We start from the raw sequence: 20,212 nt of genomic DNA, 5'->3' as shown, positions 1-20,212 counted from the left end.
AAAATTTGTAAACATGAGAAAATATTAACAACCAGTTACCTAGTCCCAGAGGGACTATGGAAATTTAATTTTTTTTTATCATAGCAAAAATATAGACATTAAATGGCTGCTCATCAACTGGATGTTCAAACTGTGGTATCTGAATATAAGGAATACGATTAGCCTGTAAGAAATGACAAATATAATAGAAAAGCCTGGGAACACTTATATGAAATGATAAAGAATGAAGTACACAGAACCAGAATAATTTACATGAAGATTACCAAAACATAAAAAAAAAACAACTGAGAGACCAATCAGGAATTCAGAAGGTTGATGATGAAGTATTCTCACCATATCTTGGCTGAGAAATAACAGACCAGAAGCAGACATAAATGCACAAACAAGCTGACGATTTGTTTTATTTGATGACTTACTAGTTACAAGGGGGTTTCTATTATAAGGGTTGTGGGAATAGTGACAGAAGGGAGTTGGTAGGTAATGAAAGTGAAACAAAAAGATAACAATATCAATAAAACATTGAAAAAGTTCATAGAAGAAAGCAGAAGAGAGTGCAGAGACAGGCGAGATAGTTTTGCTAATAGAATATTAAATTTTATATATGGTAGCTGTAATTGTATGGAATTTCTTTTCCTCTTATTTTATTTGATGTTGATTTTGACTTTTGCTTTGATAAGCTGATAATTATACTGAATCAGTTAATTCTGATATGGTTTCTACAACAGTAATTAGTAAGTTATCTGTATGTTAAAATAGAACCAATTTTATCTGTTTGAAGTATTTATAATTGAATTACAATTCAATTCTATTGAATGATATTTAAAATTTTTGAATAATTTTCAAATTATTTAAATTTCAATTAAATATTTAAATAATAGATTATATTTAGACTTGAACATCTAATGATTTCTGGAAACAGAATGAAATACAGGCAAGAAGCTTAAGAAATAATCTAGAATCTTTTCATCACTAGTTTCTCAAATCTAATTTTCAGAATCTTCCTAAGACAATTCAAACTTATTATTCAACATACTTTTTGCCACCCACTCATTGCTTTTAGTTAAATCACCAAATCTCAAGTATTTGTTGATTTAAGATAAAATTTATTATCAAGTTCTTCATAGAATTCTCTACTACTTTCTTCAATAATTATTGTTATTACCTTCAAGGTGATCTTTTTATTTATGATTAGAGGACAAAGTATCCATGAAAATATGGTTCTTATTGCTTTGGGCATATTGTCATATACCACAAAACAAAGAAAAACTTTAAAATGAACTTCAATTTCCATGATTATAGGTACACCCTTCATAACCTTAATGGATAATTTTATGACACAGTGTTATAAAAAAAATTCACCATGATGAACTTTTTGGTGATGAGCCCCTTTGACTAGTCCTCTGACAAAAGATAATTTGCTACTGGACCCATAATTAACATAAAACCTTTCAGTTAAGTTAGATCTGCCAGAGCACGCACTCTAATGATAGTATTGTTGCTTGACATCAGTGGAAGTTGCCAGAATCACTAAAGAAATTTAAAGTAAGGCAAAGAGACAAGGTGTTATTATTCACAAATGATAATGGAATATAATACCTGCTTAGACTTTGGTTTTGGAATCAGAGGCTTTAAAACTGGGGATTTTTCCTTATTTGCAGTTCGATTAGGCTCAGTAGATTTCTTGGATAATTTCTTCATATTATCTAAAATGTTACTTGGTGTTGAATTTATTGAAATAGTTGATTCTTTTGAACTGTTTGATACCTAAATAAGACATAATATTAAAATTTCACATTAAAAAAAAATCACTGTTTTCCTTTCAAAGTTCAATGAAAATCTTTATTAGTAAAACAGATGAACACAGTTGGCAAAACCTAAATTCAAAAATGTGTACACTGCAAAGGTAAATACCTGGTCCCAACTAACCAAATCACTACATAAGAAGCAATATTTAGAGCTATTAAAAACTATTACCATTGGCTATGCCAAAAATAAGCGAATTTAAAATATTCCTGCCAAAGAGAAATGGCTTTATTCTCTTTTAGTCATTAAAAGCTGGCCACAGCATGTCATGTCACTTTTAAAGAGGACTATTATGAACTTAAACACTCTATTTTTGACTTTGATAAACCATATAAATAAAATAAAATCCTATAGGAAGCCAAATTGGCAATACCTGACTAGCTCAGATGTACTTTCTTTCTTTTTTTTTTTTTTAAATAATTTTTTATTGATAGAACGCATGCCAGGGTAATTTTTTACAGCATTATCCCTTGCATTCATTTCTGTTCCAATTTTTCCCCTCCTTCCCTCTACCCCTTCCCCCCAGATGGCAAGAGTCCTTTACATGTTGAATACGTTGCAGTATATCCTAGATACAATATATGTGTGCAGAACCAAACATCAGATGTGCTTTCAAAAGAATTTTCTTTTGTTTATATTCCTTATTAAAAGAAAAATCAGAAAGTTTGGCATTTCTATAGCTTTTAATGATGCCCCAAAGTTCTTTAATTTTGAGCATATCTGGTCATTTGTCCCAAACATTATTAAATTACAGAAAATATATTATTTGAAAAATTCTTACCTTAAAGGGATTCACTCGTCCTTGGTGGCTAGATGTAACTGCACCATTTATAATAAAGAGAAAGAAACTCAATTATATGTCTTATTTACAATTAAATATTTTATCTAAAATTATACATATGTATGTATATATCATTTATTTTCAAAGAACATATAGAAACTTACATAATTTCATAAATTTATGACTTTAACAAAAGGTTTATGGTAAACTTAAGATAATTTTCAGAGGAAAAGCAAAATTTTCTTAAGAGAAATTATGGGGAGGAGCATGTCTTGGCTTGCCAGCTTAAACTAGAGAGTGACCATTTGGAATTTCTTCAGCTATAAAATGAATTTTAATTAAATTTCAATATATTCAAAGGACTATTTCATATTTAGAAGGCCAGAACAAGGAAGAAACCTTGGCTTCCTTATCAAATAGAAATTGAGTCATTAACTCTAAATATAAAGAAAGGACTAGAAGCTGTAGAAGAGTAAGTGAATGAAGGAAAGATACCAAAAAAGACAAGACCAAGACCTATTAACATTTTCATTAAGACCAGGGTTAGATTTAAGGCTTATAAATTTCCCCCTTTATTTTCTATTTTAACCCCTATATTTCTTTGTGAATAATAAAAGGAAGGGGGGGGAAATGAAGGGCTCTAAGTTTATTTTAGAGCCACTAAAACAGAAAAAAGTTGGAAATTTAGTACTCTTTTCAAAGTGATCTGGGAAAGAGGAGTTCAGATAAAATGAAAAATGGTGAGGATATCAAGGGCAGTAGTAGAACAAGTCCTAGACTCAGATATAGAAGAAAGCAGGGCATGAGTCCATTAGTCCAGGTTTTAACACTAGAAAGAAAATGCCTCAGGAAAAACTTAAAATTGTTTCTCACCTGATTTGATAAGTAGCCCATCAGCTGAATTTCCATTTTTACAAAATGGATTCTTTCCTATAGAGCAATTAAAATGAAAAGAGTATTGCTTAAATTTTAGCATAAAGCTCCACTTCTAACAAAAATATTCAATAAAGAGCTGACTCTCTTCACTCATCTCAGAAATTAGCTTTTATTTTTCAGAATCATTTTTGCTTATAACATATTCACTAGAGTTCACTTGAGTTATTTTATTGTATATTTGTCATTTCTCCCCAGGAGACCCCATAAATTCCATTAAGGAAGATTCATGTCTTAATTCATTGGATCAGCCTTTTAGCTGAGATAGAGTATTTGAGATCTAGTACTCATTTTTCTTTTTTCTGTGGAAAGGCAGTAGGCATCGTACCTTGTTAAATGATTCCTTAATAAATCAAAATGGAGGGAGAAGACAGCCTTTTCAAATACATTTCCTTTACCTGATATAATCCACTAGGCTTACCATACTAAAGAATTACTATTATGGAAAATTATTTTCTTGCCATCATCTTACTCAATATACAGTTTTATCTTTTTTTTTTTCTTTCTATTTTTGAATTGCCTAAACTTCCTATTGTTCTCTATAGGACATAATTTCCTCATAATATACTGTAGGCATGTAATATGAATGTCATGAGAAAAAACTATTTATCTATCCCCAAATATGTCTTACTATTATTGTGTAGATCTGCCTTTACTTCTATTTCATCAGCTTCTTCACTGTCCTCTGAATTATTTTCTTCAGTTTTATGATTTATAATTCTATGGTGACTCCAATCTGTAGTGCTACTGTAATTAAAAGGGAATAATAGTATTCATTATGAACATCAACATAACATTAAAAAAAATTAACAATATCACCAAAAATTTAATTTTACCTTGTATCCAGCTTATTTCTGAAATCTTCCTCTTCCTCATTTAAGGATGCTGCCAATTCTGTTGCCTTCTCTACAGCCAGCTCACTAAGCTTTTGAGCTAATATTAATCTCCTTGAGCGAGAAGCATATTTAATGGCTAAATTCACAGCATTTTGAGTCATTAGCTCAGCAAGCTCCATACAACGAAACTCTCGATCTAGTTTACAAGAAAGCTAAATCAAAGAGGAAAAAACAAAGACATTTTAGTTTTTTATCAGGCAATGAAAATTACGTTTCTATAAATAATGAGATATTAACTTACAAAAACAAACAAATAAACCCCAAATATCCAGGAGGGATCAACACTTTAAGGAAAGTACCCAGACCAGACCCATTCATCCCTTCATTTGTTTCCAGGTCCATTTCTGACTCTTTTAGACCTTTTTTCTCCACTGTCCTTAAGTGAGTGACTTCTTCCTTTGCTCCTATTTTTCTACTTATTTTCAATGTTGTCTTCTTCCACTATAGTAAAATCTCTTTGAGGGCAAGGATTCTTTCTTTTTTGCATATATTTGTATTTCCAGTGTTTAGCACAGCATCTAGCACACATTAAATACATTTATTAATTTCTTATAGCAAGGATAAAAATCAATATCAACTCAGAAAAAATAAAATAAGATATAACAGAGAATTCTCACTTTTAAAGCAAAAGTATCCTGATATGTTTAAATGTACTGATATTAAAAAGTGAGAAATGGATGAAAGAATGCTAAGTATTTCTATTTCTAAGGACTTTTAAAAGTCCTTTTTTGGTCTGACTTGATAATGACCATATAGGTAATATATGTTTAAATTTCCCTGACTTTAGGGCTATTTTTCTATCTTGATCTACTATCCCATTCTAAACAAGGAAGATTAGGTAATATAAAGCAACAAAATCATGCTTAATATAAGGCTCAAACTGGGGGGGGGGGGGAGGAGAAAGGGGGAGGGGGGAAGAATGAATAGATAAAAATGAAAAAGCTATAGAAAAATTCTATGATATAATTTTTTCAAAAATAATAGTGGACCTTTGGACGCTAAATCCTAGATAGTGATATATTTATGTGAGAAAAAAGATGTGACTTTAAAAAAAATTTATATATAGATATATAGGAAAAGCAACTAGATCAAATATACATGGAGCAATTTTGTGATGAATATAAACAATTGTGTCATAAGTCAAGTCTAAAAATGTTTAATAAGCTATATATCTATATATGCATAGATCTATATAGATGAATGTTCCTTGAAGAATGCATGAAAAGTAATGAAGCAAGTTTTAAAAAACAATATTCTGCAGCAACCATCTTTACTATCACATACAGAATGCCACTGTGGTTACATGTAGACTATAAAAAAGCATTTGATTTGGTAGAGCAAAACTTTACTTTAAGCTGAGCTTTCCTCCAAAGAAGTGGCACTAATAGACATATCAAAATTAGACAACATTTCCTAAAGGACAGGTGTAATTTTGTCTGATTTAATTCTGATCATTAATATCGAGAGATATAAAACCATGACATAATCTTGACAAGGGTATTTGCCATTGTTAAAGAAGAAATCCAGCTTAAAACTATAGGAAAGAGGAAGAATTCTTTATAGAACTGAGGTTTTTACTCTGGGGTACATGATCTTCTTAAAAATATACATTTTGATATCTGTTTTTCAAATGACTGGTTTCCTCTGTAATAGAATACATAGCCAATTGTACTATAATGGGACATGTTCCGAAAAATCATCATACTAAGCAAAATCTCAAAAAAAAAACCATAGAACTTATGGGGAAAATGGGGTTAGGGGTATAATACTCAAATTTGATTCCAGGGAAAGTCACAGTGGCCAAGACATAAAGAATTGCCCACCACAGGTTATGGGGAACTGATGCATTTCCTATTTCCCAATAGTGAATGAAAGGTCCATTTGCAGAAGCAGTATGCAGTGACCATCTTAGGCTGGGTTTTCGCTAGGCAGGTGGCTAGATATAGTGTGGGTTACAGGGGCTGGGTTATCCTTCCATCTGCTTTGGGACAGAAGTGGCACATTATAGAATTCCATCTTCCCTTCCATTACTGTTATGGGCCAGAACTTAAAATAAGATGCTAAGTAAGTGGAATTAAGGAGACAGTGATTAAATCTAGTTTAGCATTGATTTAATCCTACAATAAATAATGGTTTCCTAGTGATATAATGATTGGTGTATACTCAGTGTGGAACATATAAGGAGGAGCTGTCAGGGCCAGAAAGGACAGATGTACTAGAAGCTCTCGGAGCCTGAGACAGATTCATTCCATCTTCCACCTTTGTTGTGGCTGGAGGCTGAAGCACAACTTTTGGAAGTCTGGGAGATTCACAAGCCAGAAAAGCAGTCAGGCAGAACTAAGGAAGACAGAGAAGTGGTGGCAGGCTGCCCTGTGGAGAACACTGAAACCAAGATCCAGAAGACCTTCAGAAAACTAGCTGAGCCCCAAGTGAGGGAGATAAGACTTTGGAGGATAATAAAGGATTTGGACTTTAATACCTGGTTGTATTTGGGGTGATTACTGAACTGAAATGAAGGCTACTCCCAGAAGCCATTCAAGAAACCCACTCCCATAAAACATTACACTTTAGAAAAGAATATTACACATACCTGTCTCTCCAGGCTCCCACCTCTTGCTCTCTTCTGTGTTAGTACTCTATTCCCTGGAACAAACTCCTATCTTTCAAAGCTTCTAAGTGGAGGAAGATGACCACACCACAGTGCTTTCTTCCCATTGCAACCTGATATCTCCTCTTCCTATATACCCCACTGCATGCTAATGGTGCCCCCTCAACTGATCTATAGTGGTTACATCCTTTCCATGGATACCACTGTAATACATTATGTTCAGACTATTCCTTACATATCAATCACCACATAGCAAATTTGCATTTTCTAAACAAGCATTATAATAAAACTATTTTATTTTATGCATTTAAAACAACTATTTTGAGAAGAGATCCACAGGCTTCATCAGACTGCCATGAATGTTTCAAAACACAAAACAGACCAAGAAATTCGGATATAAAGGTGGAGTCACGATGGTGGAAAAGCAGCAGCAATTTAGCTAAATTCTCCTAACATGCCCTCCAACAGCTTTAAAATAATGCCTCAAACTGAATCCTGGAGTGGCAGAGTCAAAAAAAGATTGGTGTGAAACATTTTTACAATCCAAGACAACTTGGGAGTTTGGCAGGAGGGGTATGTGATACCACGGTGGGGATCAAGTCTAGAGTGGCCCTGAGTACATGAGAACTCCAGCAGAAAGCTTTGAGGCAGCTGTGATGGCAGTATTTCAGGGAGTTTTCACTTCAGAGGTAGCAAGGAGGGTCAGATAACTAGTCAGAAAGAGATTAAAAAGGATCCTTTGCTGGCACTGAGTGCAGGTCCCTGTTACATTGTTCATACGCAGTTACAGATCACAGTTCCAAGATGAAAAGGAGGACTAGTACTTGTGGCCACAGAAGAACAGGAGACGTTGTCACAGTTCCAAGACCAAGAAAGAAGGACATTAGCATTTTCAGCCCGTCCTGAATAAAGATCATAGCAAAAGCCAGAAGAGCAGTGTCCACACATTTCTTGGAAGCAATGAAAACTTACATTCCCCAGAATTGGGTCAAAAAACATCACAAAAACCCTGAAGCTTGGGTGAAGTGTTCTGGGAGCCTTGTCCTGGGAGTAGAGTTTAGCTTTAACATAAAATTAAAAGTTAAGAAATAGAAGAGGAAAATAAGCAAAGGAAAAAAAAAAAAGCCTAACTATAAAAATCTATTATGGTGACAAGGAAGATGAAGATACAAAGTCAAAAAACAATGATTTCAAAACAGTTCAAGCAAAACCTCAAAGGAAAAAAAAAGTGAAGTAAACATATCACAATCTCTCCTTAAGTTTTCAGGAGAGATTATATAGTTTAACTGGGGATAAAAAAAAAGGGGGGTGGTAGTGGTGGAGATAGGAACAAAGGCAAATTAAGGGAGGCAGGGATCAGAAGCAAAACAGACTTTTGAGAGTAAAAAGAAAAAGAGAAGGATAAACAAGAAAATAAATAGAACTATGAATATGAATGGAATGAACTCATTCATAAAATGACAGTAGGTAGCAGAAAGGAGTAGAAACCACAATCTGATAGTATATTGTTTACAAGAGACACACTTGCACAGCACTTCTCTGATAAGGACATCCATGATGGGCCATCCTGTGCCAATGCTTACATGTCATACAATTGATTCTAAAGTTCTTAAGATATACTTTGAGAGTGTCCTTGTGTCTGACCATCTTGTAAGCACTTGCCCTGTTTGGGCTTTTCATAATTTTTTTTTGGTAAGCGTACATTAGAACAATGTAGGCAGTCTAATTGCTCTTTGTGGTAGAGTTGGAATGTTTTACAATTTAATCTGAGAAATAACCTCAGTCTGATATTTTATTCTGCCAAGTGATTTTCAGAATCTTCCTAAGACAATTCAAATGGAAGTGATTCAGTTTCTTGGCATAGTTCTGATAGATTGTCCAAGTTTCAAAGACATACAAAAATGAGGTCAGCACAATGGCTCTGTAGACCTTCAGTTTGGTAAGTCAGTCTAATTCCTCTCCTTTCCCACACTTTCCTTGAGAGCCTCCCAAACACTGAGCTAGTTCTGGCAATGTGTGTATTAATCTCATTCAATGTGGACATCGCTAGAAAGTATACTGCCAAGATAAGAGAACTTATCCACAGCATTCAAAACCACCATTTATAGTAACTGATAATTCTACATATGGATGTTATGGTGCTGGCTTATGGAGGACCTGTGTTTTCTTGGTGCTAACTGTTGGGCCAAAATTAGCACAAGCAGTGGAGAATCAATTCACACTTCTGTTTAATAGAACACTGAGTGTTATAATTGAGGTTTTACTAAGCAAGGAGATACAATTAAGACAACAATTCAAAATGTTCTCCATTTTATTTATCAAAACCTATTGATATTCAAGTTCTGAGTAGTTTCTTAAGTTTACTTAAAAAAAGATGGAAAAAATTAAGTATAGTTGACCTATAGAGACTGTAACTAATTAAATTACACAGAAATAAGCAGATACATATTTTAAATTTTAGAGCTCTAACAGATATTGCTTTTGTCCTGCCAGTCTCATTTTCTATGATCCTGTCAGAAGTTAGCCAGAAGCATGGTATCAAGGAGATATGCATAAAAAAATAGAGTGAGTACTTTAGGTCAGAAACAGCTTTCCAAAGTTCCTTCTTATGTACATAACAAGTAGAAGAAGTCCTACAGTGATGCAAATGCCAAAGGGTGAATAACCTAATGAATTTTGGCAGGACTCTTATTTACAAAGATAGTTCTGACCCACGCCCAAAAGTTTAGCTTGGCAATGAGAAGGGTTCAGATATGTTCTAGAATCAATTTGGGAGTGAACCTGGAAATCTGGTGCAGTGGAAGGTCTTCAAAGCCTAAGGTTTGAAAACCAAACATTCCTCGGTTTCTTAGGTACTCTCAAATTGGGTTAGTTATCTAGACTGAGACTGACCCCACTAATCTAGAGCCCAAATGATTTCAATGCAGAATCAGAATGAAGAACATGAACATGAAGAAGCACTAGCCTCATCCTTCTTTGATCCTTTTGATCAACCCCCTCGCTACTCTCTGGCTTTTCATAACACTGCTCTTTCTTTGTCCTCTTCCTATATGTTTCATTGCTACTATCCAGTCTCTTCTGTTTGATCAACAACTATTTTCCATCTTAAATTGTGGGTATATTTCAAGGTTTTGCCCTGAGCATTCTGCTCTTCTCTCTCTACAGTCTCTAGAGGATCTCATTAATTCAATAACAATCATCTCTATGAATATAAGATACAGATCTATAAATCAAGCCCTTGTTTCTCTATTATATTTCAGTCCCATATCAGCAACTGCCTAAGGAATATTTCAAAGTGGATGTTTTGTTTGAAACATTTTTGGCACATGAAATTCATTAACTTTCCAACAAAACCCACTCCTCTTCTGAATTTCCTATTTCTATAAAATTATTCTTACATTCATTTAGGTTTGCAAATTCAGAGACATCTTCAACTCTTCACTTTCTTTTACACATACATCAGTAATCCAATCTTATCAATTCTTTCTACAAAGTATCTGGCATGTGTCCCCTTCTTTACACTCACACAGTTAAAAATGTGCTTGGCTTCTTCACTTTTCACCATGACTACTGCAACAGCTTCCGAATGAGGATCCCTGCTCTAAGGTTTTCAAACTACACTATGTAAGTGATATTACAGTTTTGAACAGTTTGAACAAAGGCATTTACTTGGATGTTTCAGCATTAAAGGACAGAATGGTAACTGTTGATAATAAGATTTGCCCATTTGTATCTCTTCATCATTCTTCAGATTCTTGATGATTTTGTGATGTTTATTCACCTTTCTTTAAGAAATACTAGTAGCTGTCTGTAAATTCAAGAAACAAACGCTACAAACTCCTTTGGTATGTAAATAGCTTTCACAACTTGATTCCAGCCTACTTTTAAGTCTCTTAAACATTACTTCTGGGGACAGAGCCAAAATGGTGGAGACAACACATGTTTTTCTGAGCTTTCCTGCTTCCCTCATAGTATTTACGAAATTCAGCTTCTGAATTAGTGCTTGACTGTCAGAACCCATGAATATTGGGAGTACCACACATTACCACAGAAGATAATCTCGAAATTTACCAGGAAAGGTCTGTGTTTGCATGCAGGTGGGGATGGAACAAGCTAGGTTCAGGCAGACAGGTAGTGAGAGCATGGAGAACAGCTCATACTGAACAGACCAGAGGGGGTGGGGAGTGGTCTTTACCCATGGAAAATGTGCATGGAGAACTCTACCATATCAGCTACTCTGCCCTGGTAGCAAGCCAGTAGATCAGCAGAGAAGCTATAAACACAAAGGGTGAAGACTATAACCCCAAAATGGTAGAGTTTCTCAGGACCTAGCCACACCCACCCAGTATCTGGAGTAACTCAGTATGAGTGTAACCGTTAATCTCAGTCCAGCCACTGCTATCCCATTGCTGCTTAAGTGCCACTTCCTATTGTCTGTAGAGGCAGCTTGGAAATACCCCATTGCCCCATAAGCAGACCGCAGAATTTTTTGTTTTTTGTTTTTAAAATGAGTACTTTACTAAGGCAAAAGAGGCTCTAATTATAAATAGCTTTTATACTGAAAGAGAGCATATTTCAAATCCTGAAGAGACTAAAAACAGTTTCTCTCTAGATGAAATCCAAAAGGTAGATATGATCTGGTCCCCACCACATAAGGCTCTCATGGAAGAAATTTAAAAGGCTCTTAAAAAAGAGCTAGAAGAAAAATGAGGAAAGGAATGGGAAGTTTTGCAAGAGGGTATGGATAAGGGTCTGAATAAGGCATGTAACTCATTAAAAGATAGAATGGAAAAAGAAAACAGCTCCTTGAAAAATAGAATCTGTGAATTGGAAAAGGACAATAATTCTTTAAAAATTAAAATTGGCGAGATGAAGAAAAATTCCATAGAACAAAACAACTCATTTTAAAACTCAATTGAATATTACAAAAAGAAATAAAAACAGTGAATGAAGAAAATAATTCATTAAAAATCAGAATTGAACAAATGGAAATGAATGATCGAGGAGACACCAAAAATCAATCAAAACCAAAAGAAAAAAGAAAAAATAGAAAAAAATGTTAAATACCTAATTGGGAAAACAACAGACCTGGAAAATAGATCTAGGAGAAATAATCTGAGGTTATTTAATTTCCTGAAAATCATGATTGAAAAAAAGAGCATAGACACTATTTTTAGGTAATCATCAAAGAAAACTGCCCAGATGTCACAGAATCAGAAGGTAAAATAGACATTGAAAGAATCCATAGATCACCTACAGAAAGAGATCTCAAAATTAAAACACCAAGAAATATTGTGGCTAAATTCCAAAACTATCAGACCAAGGAAAAAAATACTACAAGCAGCCAGGGGAAAAAAAAATTCAAATACCGAGGAGCCACAATAAGGATTACTCAGGATCTAGCAGTACCCACATTAAAGGATCAAAGGCCCTGGAATCTGATATCTGAAAAGACTAAGGAATCTGGTATGCAGCCAAGAACAACTTACCCAGTCAAAATAAGCATTTTCTTCCAGGGAATTAGATGGACATTCAATGAAATAGGCAAATTCCATTTATTTCTGACAAAAAAGACAGAGCTAAACAAAAAGTCTGACCTCAAAATATAGGACTCAAGAGAAGCATAAAAAGGTAAAAAGAAATCTTGGGAACTATATTTCTGCTATGAATACACATAAAGAGTACATGTATAATTTGGTTTTACTATTATAATATAAAAAAGAATCTAGAGGTGGAAAGGAAATTGTACCAGAAAAAGGGAAAAGTAGAGGTACTACATCTCATGAAGAGGCAAAGGAAACCTATTATATCTGAGGGAAAGAAGGCAGGGGGATGAACATAGTGTGAATCTTACTCTCATGAGAATTGGCTAAAAGAGTAAATATTAGACATATTCAATTTACAGAGAAACTTCTCCCACCTCATAATGAAGCAATATCAATACTAAACACATATGCACTAAGTGTCATAGCATCTAAATTTCTAAATAAAAGTTAAGAGAGGTCCAAGAAGAAATAGCAAAACTATAATAGTGGGAGACCTCAACCTTGCACTCTCAGGACTAGATAAATCAAACCACAAAATAAATAAGAAAGACGTTAAAGAGGTAAATAGAACACTAGAAAAGTTAGGTATGATAGATCTTTGGGGAAAACTAAATGGAGACAGAAAGGAATATACTTTCTTCTCAGCAGTTCATGGAACCTATAAAAAAACTGACCAAAATTTGGGACATAAGGACCTCAAATTCAAGTGCAGAAAGGCATAAATAGCAAACGCATCCTTTTCAGATCACGATGCAATAAAAATTACATTCAATAAAAAGCCAGAGGAAAACAGATCAAAAAGTAATCGGAAACTAAATAAGCTCATCCAAAAGAATGAATGGGTGGAACAGCAAATCATAGACACAATTAATAATTTCATCCAAGAAAATTTAGTATTGGCTAAGAAATAGACTAGTTGATCAATGGAATAGGTTAGGTTCACAGGACAAAATAGTCAATAACTATAGCAATCTTGTGTTTGACAAAACCAAAGACCCCAGACTTTGGGATAAGAATTTATTATCTGACAAAAATTGCTGGGAAAATTGGAAATTAGCATGGCAGAAACTAGGCATTTTCTCATACTTAACATCATACACCAAGATAAGATCAAAATGGGTTCATGATCTAGGCAAAAAGAATAAGATTATAAATAAATTAGAAGAACATAGGATCATTTACCTCTCAGACCTGTGGAGGAGGAAGGAATTTGTGAACAAAGAAGAACTAGAGGTCATTATTGATTACAAAATAGAAAATTTTGATTATATTAAGTTAAAAAGCTTTTGTACAAATAAAACTCACGTGGACAGGATTAGAAGGGAAGCAATAAACTGAGAAAACATCTTTACAGTTAAAGGTTCTGATTCCAAAATATATAGAGAATTGACACTAATTTATAAGAAATCAAGCCATAGCCCTGTTTGTAGTGGCTAGAAATTGGAAATTGAATGGATGCCCATCAATTGGCGAATGGTTGGGTAAATTGTGATATATGAATGTTATGGAATATTATTGTTCTGTAAGAAATGACCAGCAGGATGAACACAGAGAGGCTTGGAGAGACTTACAAGAACTGATGCTAAGTGAAATGAGTAGAACCAACAGATCATTATATACTTCAACAATGATGCTATATGAAGATGTATTCTGATGGAAGTGGATTTCTTTGACAAAGAGACCTAACTCAGTTTCAACTGATCAATGACAGATAGAAGCAGCTACACTCAAAGAAAGAACACTGGGAAATGAATGTAAACTATTAGCATTTTTGTTTTTCTTCCCGGGTTATTTTTACCTTCTGAATCCAATTCTCCCTATGCAACAAGAACTGTTCGGTTCTGCATACATATATTGTATCTAGGATATACTGCAACATATTTAACATATATAGGACTGCTTGCCATCTAGTGGAGGGGGTAGAGGGAGGGGAAAAATTGGAACAGAAGTGAGTGCAAGGGATAATGTAAAAAATTACCCTGGCATGGGTTCTGTCAATAAAAAGTTATTATAAAATAAATTTAAAAAAAAAATTGGAGCTATTCTCCAATTGACAAATGGTCAAAGCATATGAACAGACAATTTTCGGATGAAGAAATTAAAACTATTTCTAGTCATATGAAAAGGTACTCCACATCATTATTGATCAGGGAAATGCAAATTAAGACAACTCTGAGATACCATAGCATACCTGTCAGATTGGCTAAGATAACAGGAAAAGATAATGACGAATGTTAGAGAGGATGTGGGAAAACTGGGATACTGATGCATTGTTGGTGGAGTTATAAACAGATCCAAACATTCTGGAGTGCAATTTGGAACTATGCTCAAAAAGTTATCAAATTATGCATACCATTTGATCCAGCAGTGTTACTACTGAACTTATATCCCAAAGACATATTAAAGAAGGGAAAATGTGCAAAAATGTTTGTGGCAGCCCATTTTGTGGTAACTAGAAACTGGAGATTGAAGGGATGGCCCATCAATTGGGGAATGGCTAAGAAAATTGTGATATATGAATGTTATGGAGTACTATTATTCTGTAAGAAATGACCAGCAGGATGAATACAGAGAGGTTTGGAGAGACTTACATGAACAGATGCTAAGTGAAATGAGCAGAACCAGGAGATCATTATACACTTCAACAACAATACTATATCAGGATCAATTCTGATGGAAGTGACTATCTTCAACAATGAGAGGATCCAAAGCAATTCCAATTGATCAGGAATGAACAGAACCAGCTACATCCAGCAAAAGAATACTAGGAAATGAGTGTGGACCACAATATAGTATTTACAGTCTTTCTGTTATTGTTTGCTTGCATTTTTGTTTTTTTATCCAAGTTATTTTTACTTTCTTTCTAAATCCAATTTTTCTTGGCAACTATATAAATATGTATGCATATACTGTATTTAATAAATATTTTAACATATTTAACATGTATGAAACTACCTGCCATTTAGAGGAGGGAGTGGAGGTAAGGAGGGGAAAAGTTGGACCAGAAGTTTTTGCAAGGGTCAATGCTGAAAAATTATCCATGCAGATGTTTTATCAACAAAAAGCTATAATAAAAACAAACAAACAATTACTTCTCTTCATATATTCACAGATTAGCCAAATGAGCCTTCTTGTTGTAACTTACAAATGACATTCCATAACTTGCCTCTATTCCTTCTCATGGCCTACTCATCATGTCTGGAATCTAGTTCTTCTTTCCCTCAGCCTCTTGGTATTCCTAACTATGCATCGTCTTCTACAATGACTTTCCTGCTCCCTCAAAACTGATCATTTAGTTTACTTTCCTCATACATGTCATACTGTTTCCCCCAGTAAAATGTAAATTCTTTTCAGACAGAGACTGTTAAATTTTTGCTGCTAAGTTACTAATATCTAGCACAGAGTCTGGCCCAAGAACAGGTGCTTAATTAATCATTGTTAATTAAAAGGAACTCACTTAATGCAAAAGAACCTTTATATTAAATATAAATTAGAGAAAAATCTTGCTCAAAAACTTTAATTTCTTATATTTATTTCATGCTCATTGATATACAGAAAAAAACCATAAATCATAAAATCATCAAGAATCTGCAACTTGATGAGATACAAATGGGCAAAATTTGTTATCCACAGTGGTTTGTTTAATAAATAGTCCATTATGTTCTATAACACTGAAGCATCCAGGAAAAAAACATCTGAGTCATTAACTAAAACTAAGCCCAAAATGGTGAAGACCAAAGACCAAAGCTAACATGACATCTGCTCCTTCCTTAATGCCACTCTTCACCATTATTGCACCCACAAGTAAAGGGCTGCAGAGCCTCCCTTGCACCTTCCAGAGACAGGATCAGGTCCTCTTCCCTATAAAACTTACTACATACCCTGATATATACTCTCTATTCATCTGTTCATCAGGAGGCACAAAAAGTGAAAAGACCCATTCTAAAGAAAGGTCTTAATTACACTGGGCAGATAGCCTATAGGATTATCTGTGGAAGGACACAGACAAGAATCCCACCAGGGAATGGATGGAATGGATGAGTGGCAATTTGTACTGATGGGAAAATTATTCACCTCCACAGATCTGTGATTTCAAACTATTTCAAAATTTTACATAATTATTTGCTTTACTCACCGCAAACATTTTCATTAATAATTCTTGTTGTTCTTTTATTGCCTGATTTTTAATGCTTTCTTCATATTCATAGCCATTTTCAGCTAAGTAATCAAGGTGATTATGAAAAATAACTGAACGCCAAAATTGTTCCTTAAAAGAAAAATAAAAGAAATATTTGTAAATTACTTCATCACTTCCTAGGAATATCTCAATTATCTGTCTTCACATATCAATCTTTAGTATATGTTTTCTTGATATAGCCCTTCTTCAAAATAAAGTGCAAGACCAAAAAAAAAAAAAAAATCAAGGAAATCCCTAAAAAAAAAAAAATTGTTTATTCTTTGTCTCAGCAATAATGTATTTCATCTGTATTATGTAATTCTGGAAAAGTTACTTCACTGTATCTTTATTTTATTTCTCCAACTAGATTATAGTTTCTTGATGCAAACCTTTGGATTATATCTCTTTTTAAGTCTGTATCTTCTAAAAGTCTATCATCATATCTATATGAAAGAGACTTTAAATCAATACTTAGTAGCCTTACTTGAACTTCACTATGAATTCTTGAAACATCAGTATAACAAAGTATTTTTGCTTGATACATCTATAAATCAAACTTCTTAGAAGGAATCCAAGACTGAATCATTTTATCTTCCAACTCCATATTAAATCATATCAGAGATTCCACAGTATTAAACTAGTGCTGTTCTGGAAACCATAATCAGTATTTAACAAACATTTCTCAAATTCAATGCAGATGCTTTATTTTCACATACCTCCATTTGTCCTTTTTCTGTTGCAAGTTGACAATAAGGAAGCTGAAACGATAATATAGCTACAGCAGGACGAGGAAGAGTAGGAGGAAAACGAGATCCTTTACAAGGAATGCACCTGTTAACAAGGGAAAAACTTTTTACATCCTTAAAGCCACCAAAATATAAGTTCTCCTTTATGCCTTTAACAATGAATATTTGAAAAGTAAAAGTTTCTGACGTGAATTAAATTTAAGTATTATTAATAATTTACACAGGAACTTGTCTGCTTTACCTAAAGTAAGAAAAAGACAATATACTTTCCCAGTACTGAAAATCCGTATTACTTTTCCTTTCACCTCTACAAATTAAACAGCAAATTTGCTAATAAACTCCTAAGTGAAATTAGCTTTCTTATTATTTGCCCAAATAAATTGTCATAGGCATTTGGGGAGTAAAAAAAAAAAAAAAAAAAAAAAAAAAAAAGGCCTAGAACTTATAGACTTTTACAAGACCCATTAGCATTAGGTTAATTTAGAGTGTGCCTTTTCTCTGGACATACTCCTTCTTGCTCTTTCCTGAAAACATTCATACTATGTGCTTCCAAGTCCCTAACCCTCCTCAGACAATAATCTAGCATCTCTCTGCTTAAAATACCATTTGCTGGCGGGATAAAGCAAATGTACCTTAATGAAAACTCATATTCTTCCTATAAAATCCATTTCTTTTGATGGTTTCAGTGAACTGAACCAGTGTAGATAAGACAAAGGTCTTGGATATCTCTCACACTGACTTAAGAGAACAAACAGAGAACTTAGAAAAATCTGGAAATAGCAAATGTCAGGCAACAATAACATAAAATATCAGCAGAAGGTGCAATATGTTTTCCATTGGTTTGGACTTTTAATCCATCAACAAGAATCAATTAAGCTGTCATGTGCTTTCTTAGGTGCTAGAGATATAAAGCTAAAAGTTAAAACAATCCCTTTTTAGATTAGAGGGGTTTATATTCTAACCTTATTTATATAGAAGTGCCTCTTAAAAGTGAAATTTAAGACAGTGTACTCTTGAGAGGGAAAAGTCAAATATAATAAGAGTTAGTTTTTAAACTATTACTATCTTCTCTATTTTAAAATTTTCTTAACAAATAACTTTAAAGTAGACCTGTAATATTCTGAAAGTAAAAACCAATTGTCAGTCAACAAACATGTATTAAGTGTTTACTATATGCCAAGCAGTGAGGATAAAAAGAAAGTCAAAAAATAACAAACAAAACCCAAAAAATTAGACCCTGATTTTTAAAAGTTCATAGGAAAATTGGAAAGAATGGACAAACAAACAAATATAGAATAAATCTGAGAAGGAAGACACTAGCAAGATGAGAAAAGGTTTATAACTCTTAGGGTGCTACATAAATGCTAGCTATCATTATTATTATCTCTCTGTAATCTGGTAATACATAACAACAACCAAAAAATTATTCACAACATTTGAAGTGGTATTCACTCTATATTTTAAGAAAATAACTCAAAATAAGTAACAAAACTGAAGGAGAAAAAACAAAAGAAAAATAAGAAAGCAAACAACAAAAACGCAAAAAAGATTGCACAGACAATCTAATTATAATTGGAAAAAAAAGATACATGTTTTAACCAGTTGGAATACTAATATAGCTGGAATATTTTATTCAATCCATTGAAATGTATTTTAAAATATAAATTACAAGAAGATAATAAGATAGCTTTGGTTTACTACATACATCATGTTTTAAAATGTAAAAATATTACGTGTACTAAAGAGAAAAGAATTTTAAGCAATGTAAATAGCTTAATGTTTAATTTTTTATAAAGTTACATAAGTTCCTAATTAAAAACAAATAAACTTTTAAAATAAATACTTAATTTATATACTCTTATAACAACAAAAATTATTTCTTCCAACAGATGTTTATAAATGGCTATTTTAAATCAATGTGCTACAATGACTCACATTACAGTAGATTTTTATACATGAAAAGCACTTTGAGATCACCTAATCTAACTAAACCTATTTCTTTAATAAATGACAAAATAGGCCAAGAGAAGCAAAATGAGTTGCCTCAGCAGATTATTATAAGCCTTCTTTTATAAGGGTTTAATGAATTACAATAAAGAATATTTGATAACATTTCTTTCTTGAAATGTCAAGAGGGGAAAGAAAGCCATGTTGCTACTAATACATTTTGGGATGAAAGAATAACATGAAGAAATGAATTGAGATTTATTAAACACAAATATCTCCTGATTAAATACGTAATACATTACCTACCCTTTGTTTAATCACACAGGTATGGGTTTAGCCTCTTTGGCTTCATGTATCAATCAAGGAAGAGACATGAAATTATGGATGAAAAAAAGTTTTTGTTAATGTTCACAGTGAATTATTAATATTACATTAGAATTTTCAAGAAATACCAAATAATCTTCAAATAAGGACTAAGGTTAGAGAAAGGATATATAATTTCACTTCTATAGGAAATTTTTCAGGTAAGAAAATAAGCTACCAATGTAAATCAGCTCCTTCTCTGCAAAGTCTTAAGAAAGCTTTCTAGATACTAAGAGGTTAAATAAATTGCTTAGGATCACACATCTAATAATAAGAACCACAATGAAAACAGTAGCAATATGCATCAGAGGCAGTTGACCCAGCTCCCCATTGACTGTTCACTGTGCTGCCTCTACCTTTCAGATATTGAGCTTAAAAAAAAAAATACACATTTCTATTTATGACCACCAAA

The 20,212-nt window shown here is 33.3% G+C and overlaps 1 protein-coding gene across 1 annotated transcript in view; it reads right to left on the bottom strand.

Annotated features, from left to right (window-relative positions):
• Positions 1-20,212, bottom strand: part of WDHD1 (WD repeat and HMG-box DNA binding protein 1) — a 102,374-nt gene that overhangs the window by 14,642 nt on the left and 67,520 nt on the right. Inside the window, exons 17-23 of the mRNA XM_051978092.1 lie at positions 17,461-17,575; positions 16,703-16,834; positions 4,354-4,565; positions 4,149-4,264; positions 3,458-3,514; positions 2,585-2,622; positions 1,597-1,764 (exon numbers count right to left, since the gene is read on the bottom strand). Of these exons, the coding sequence (XP_051834052.1) occupies positions 1,597-1,764; positions 2,585-2,622; positions 3,458-3,514; positions 4,149-4,264; positions 4,354-4,565; positions 16,703-16,834; positions 17,461-17,575 (838 nt within the window). The remainder of the gene's footprint in view (positions 1-1,596; positions 1,765-2,584; positions 2,623-3,457; positions 3,515-4,148; positions 4,265-4,353; positions 4,566-16,702; positions 16,835-17,460; positions 17,576-20,212) is intronic.

The sequence above is a fragment of the Antechinus flavipes genome, chromosome 2 (assembly GCF_016432865.1).
Source record: "Antechinus flavipes isolate AdamAnt ecotype Samford, QLD, Australia chromosome 2, AdamAnt_v2, whole genome shotgun sequence".
Taxonomy (NCBI): Eukaryota; Metazoa; Chordata; class Mammalia; order Dasyuromorphia; family Dasyuridae; genus Antechinus; species Antechinus flavipes.
This window is presented reverse-complemented; position numbering and strand designations above follow the sequence as displayed.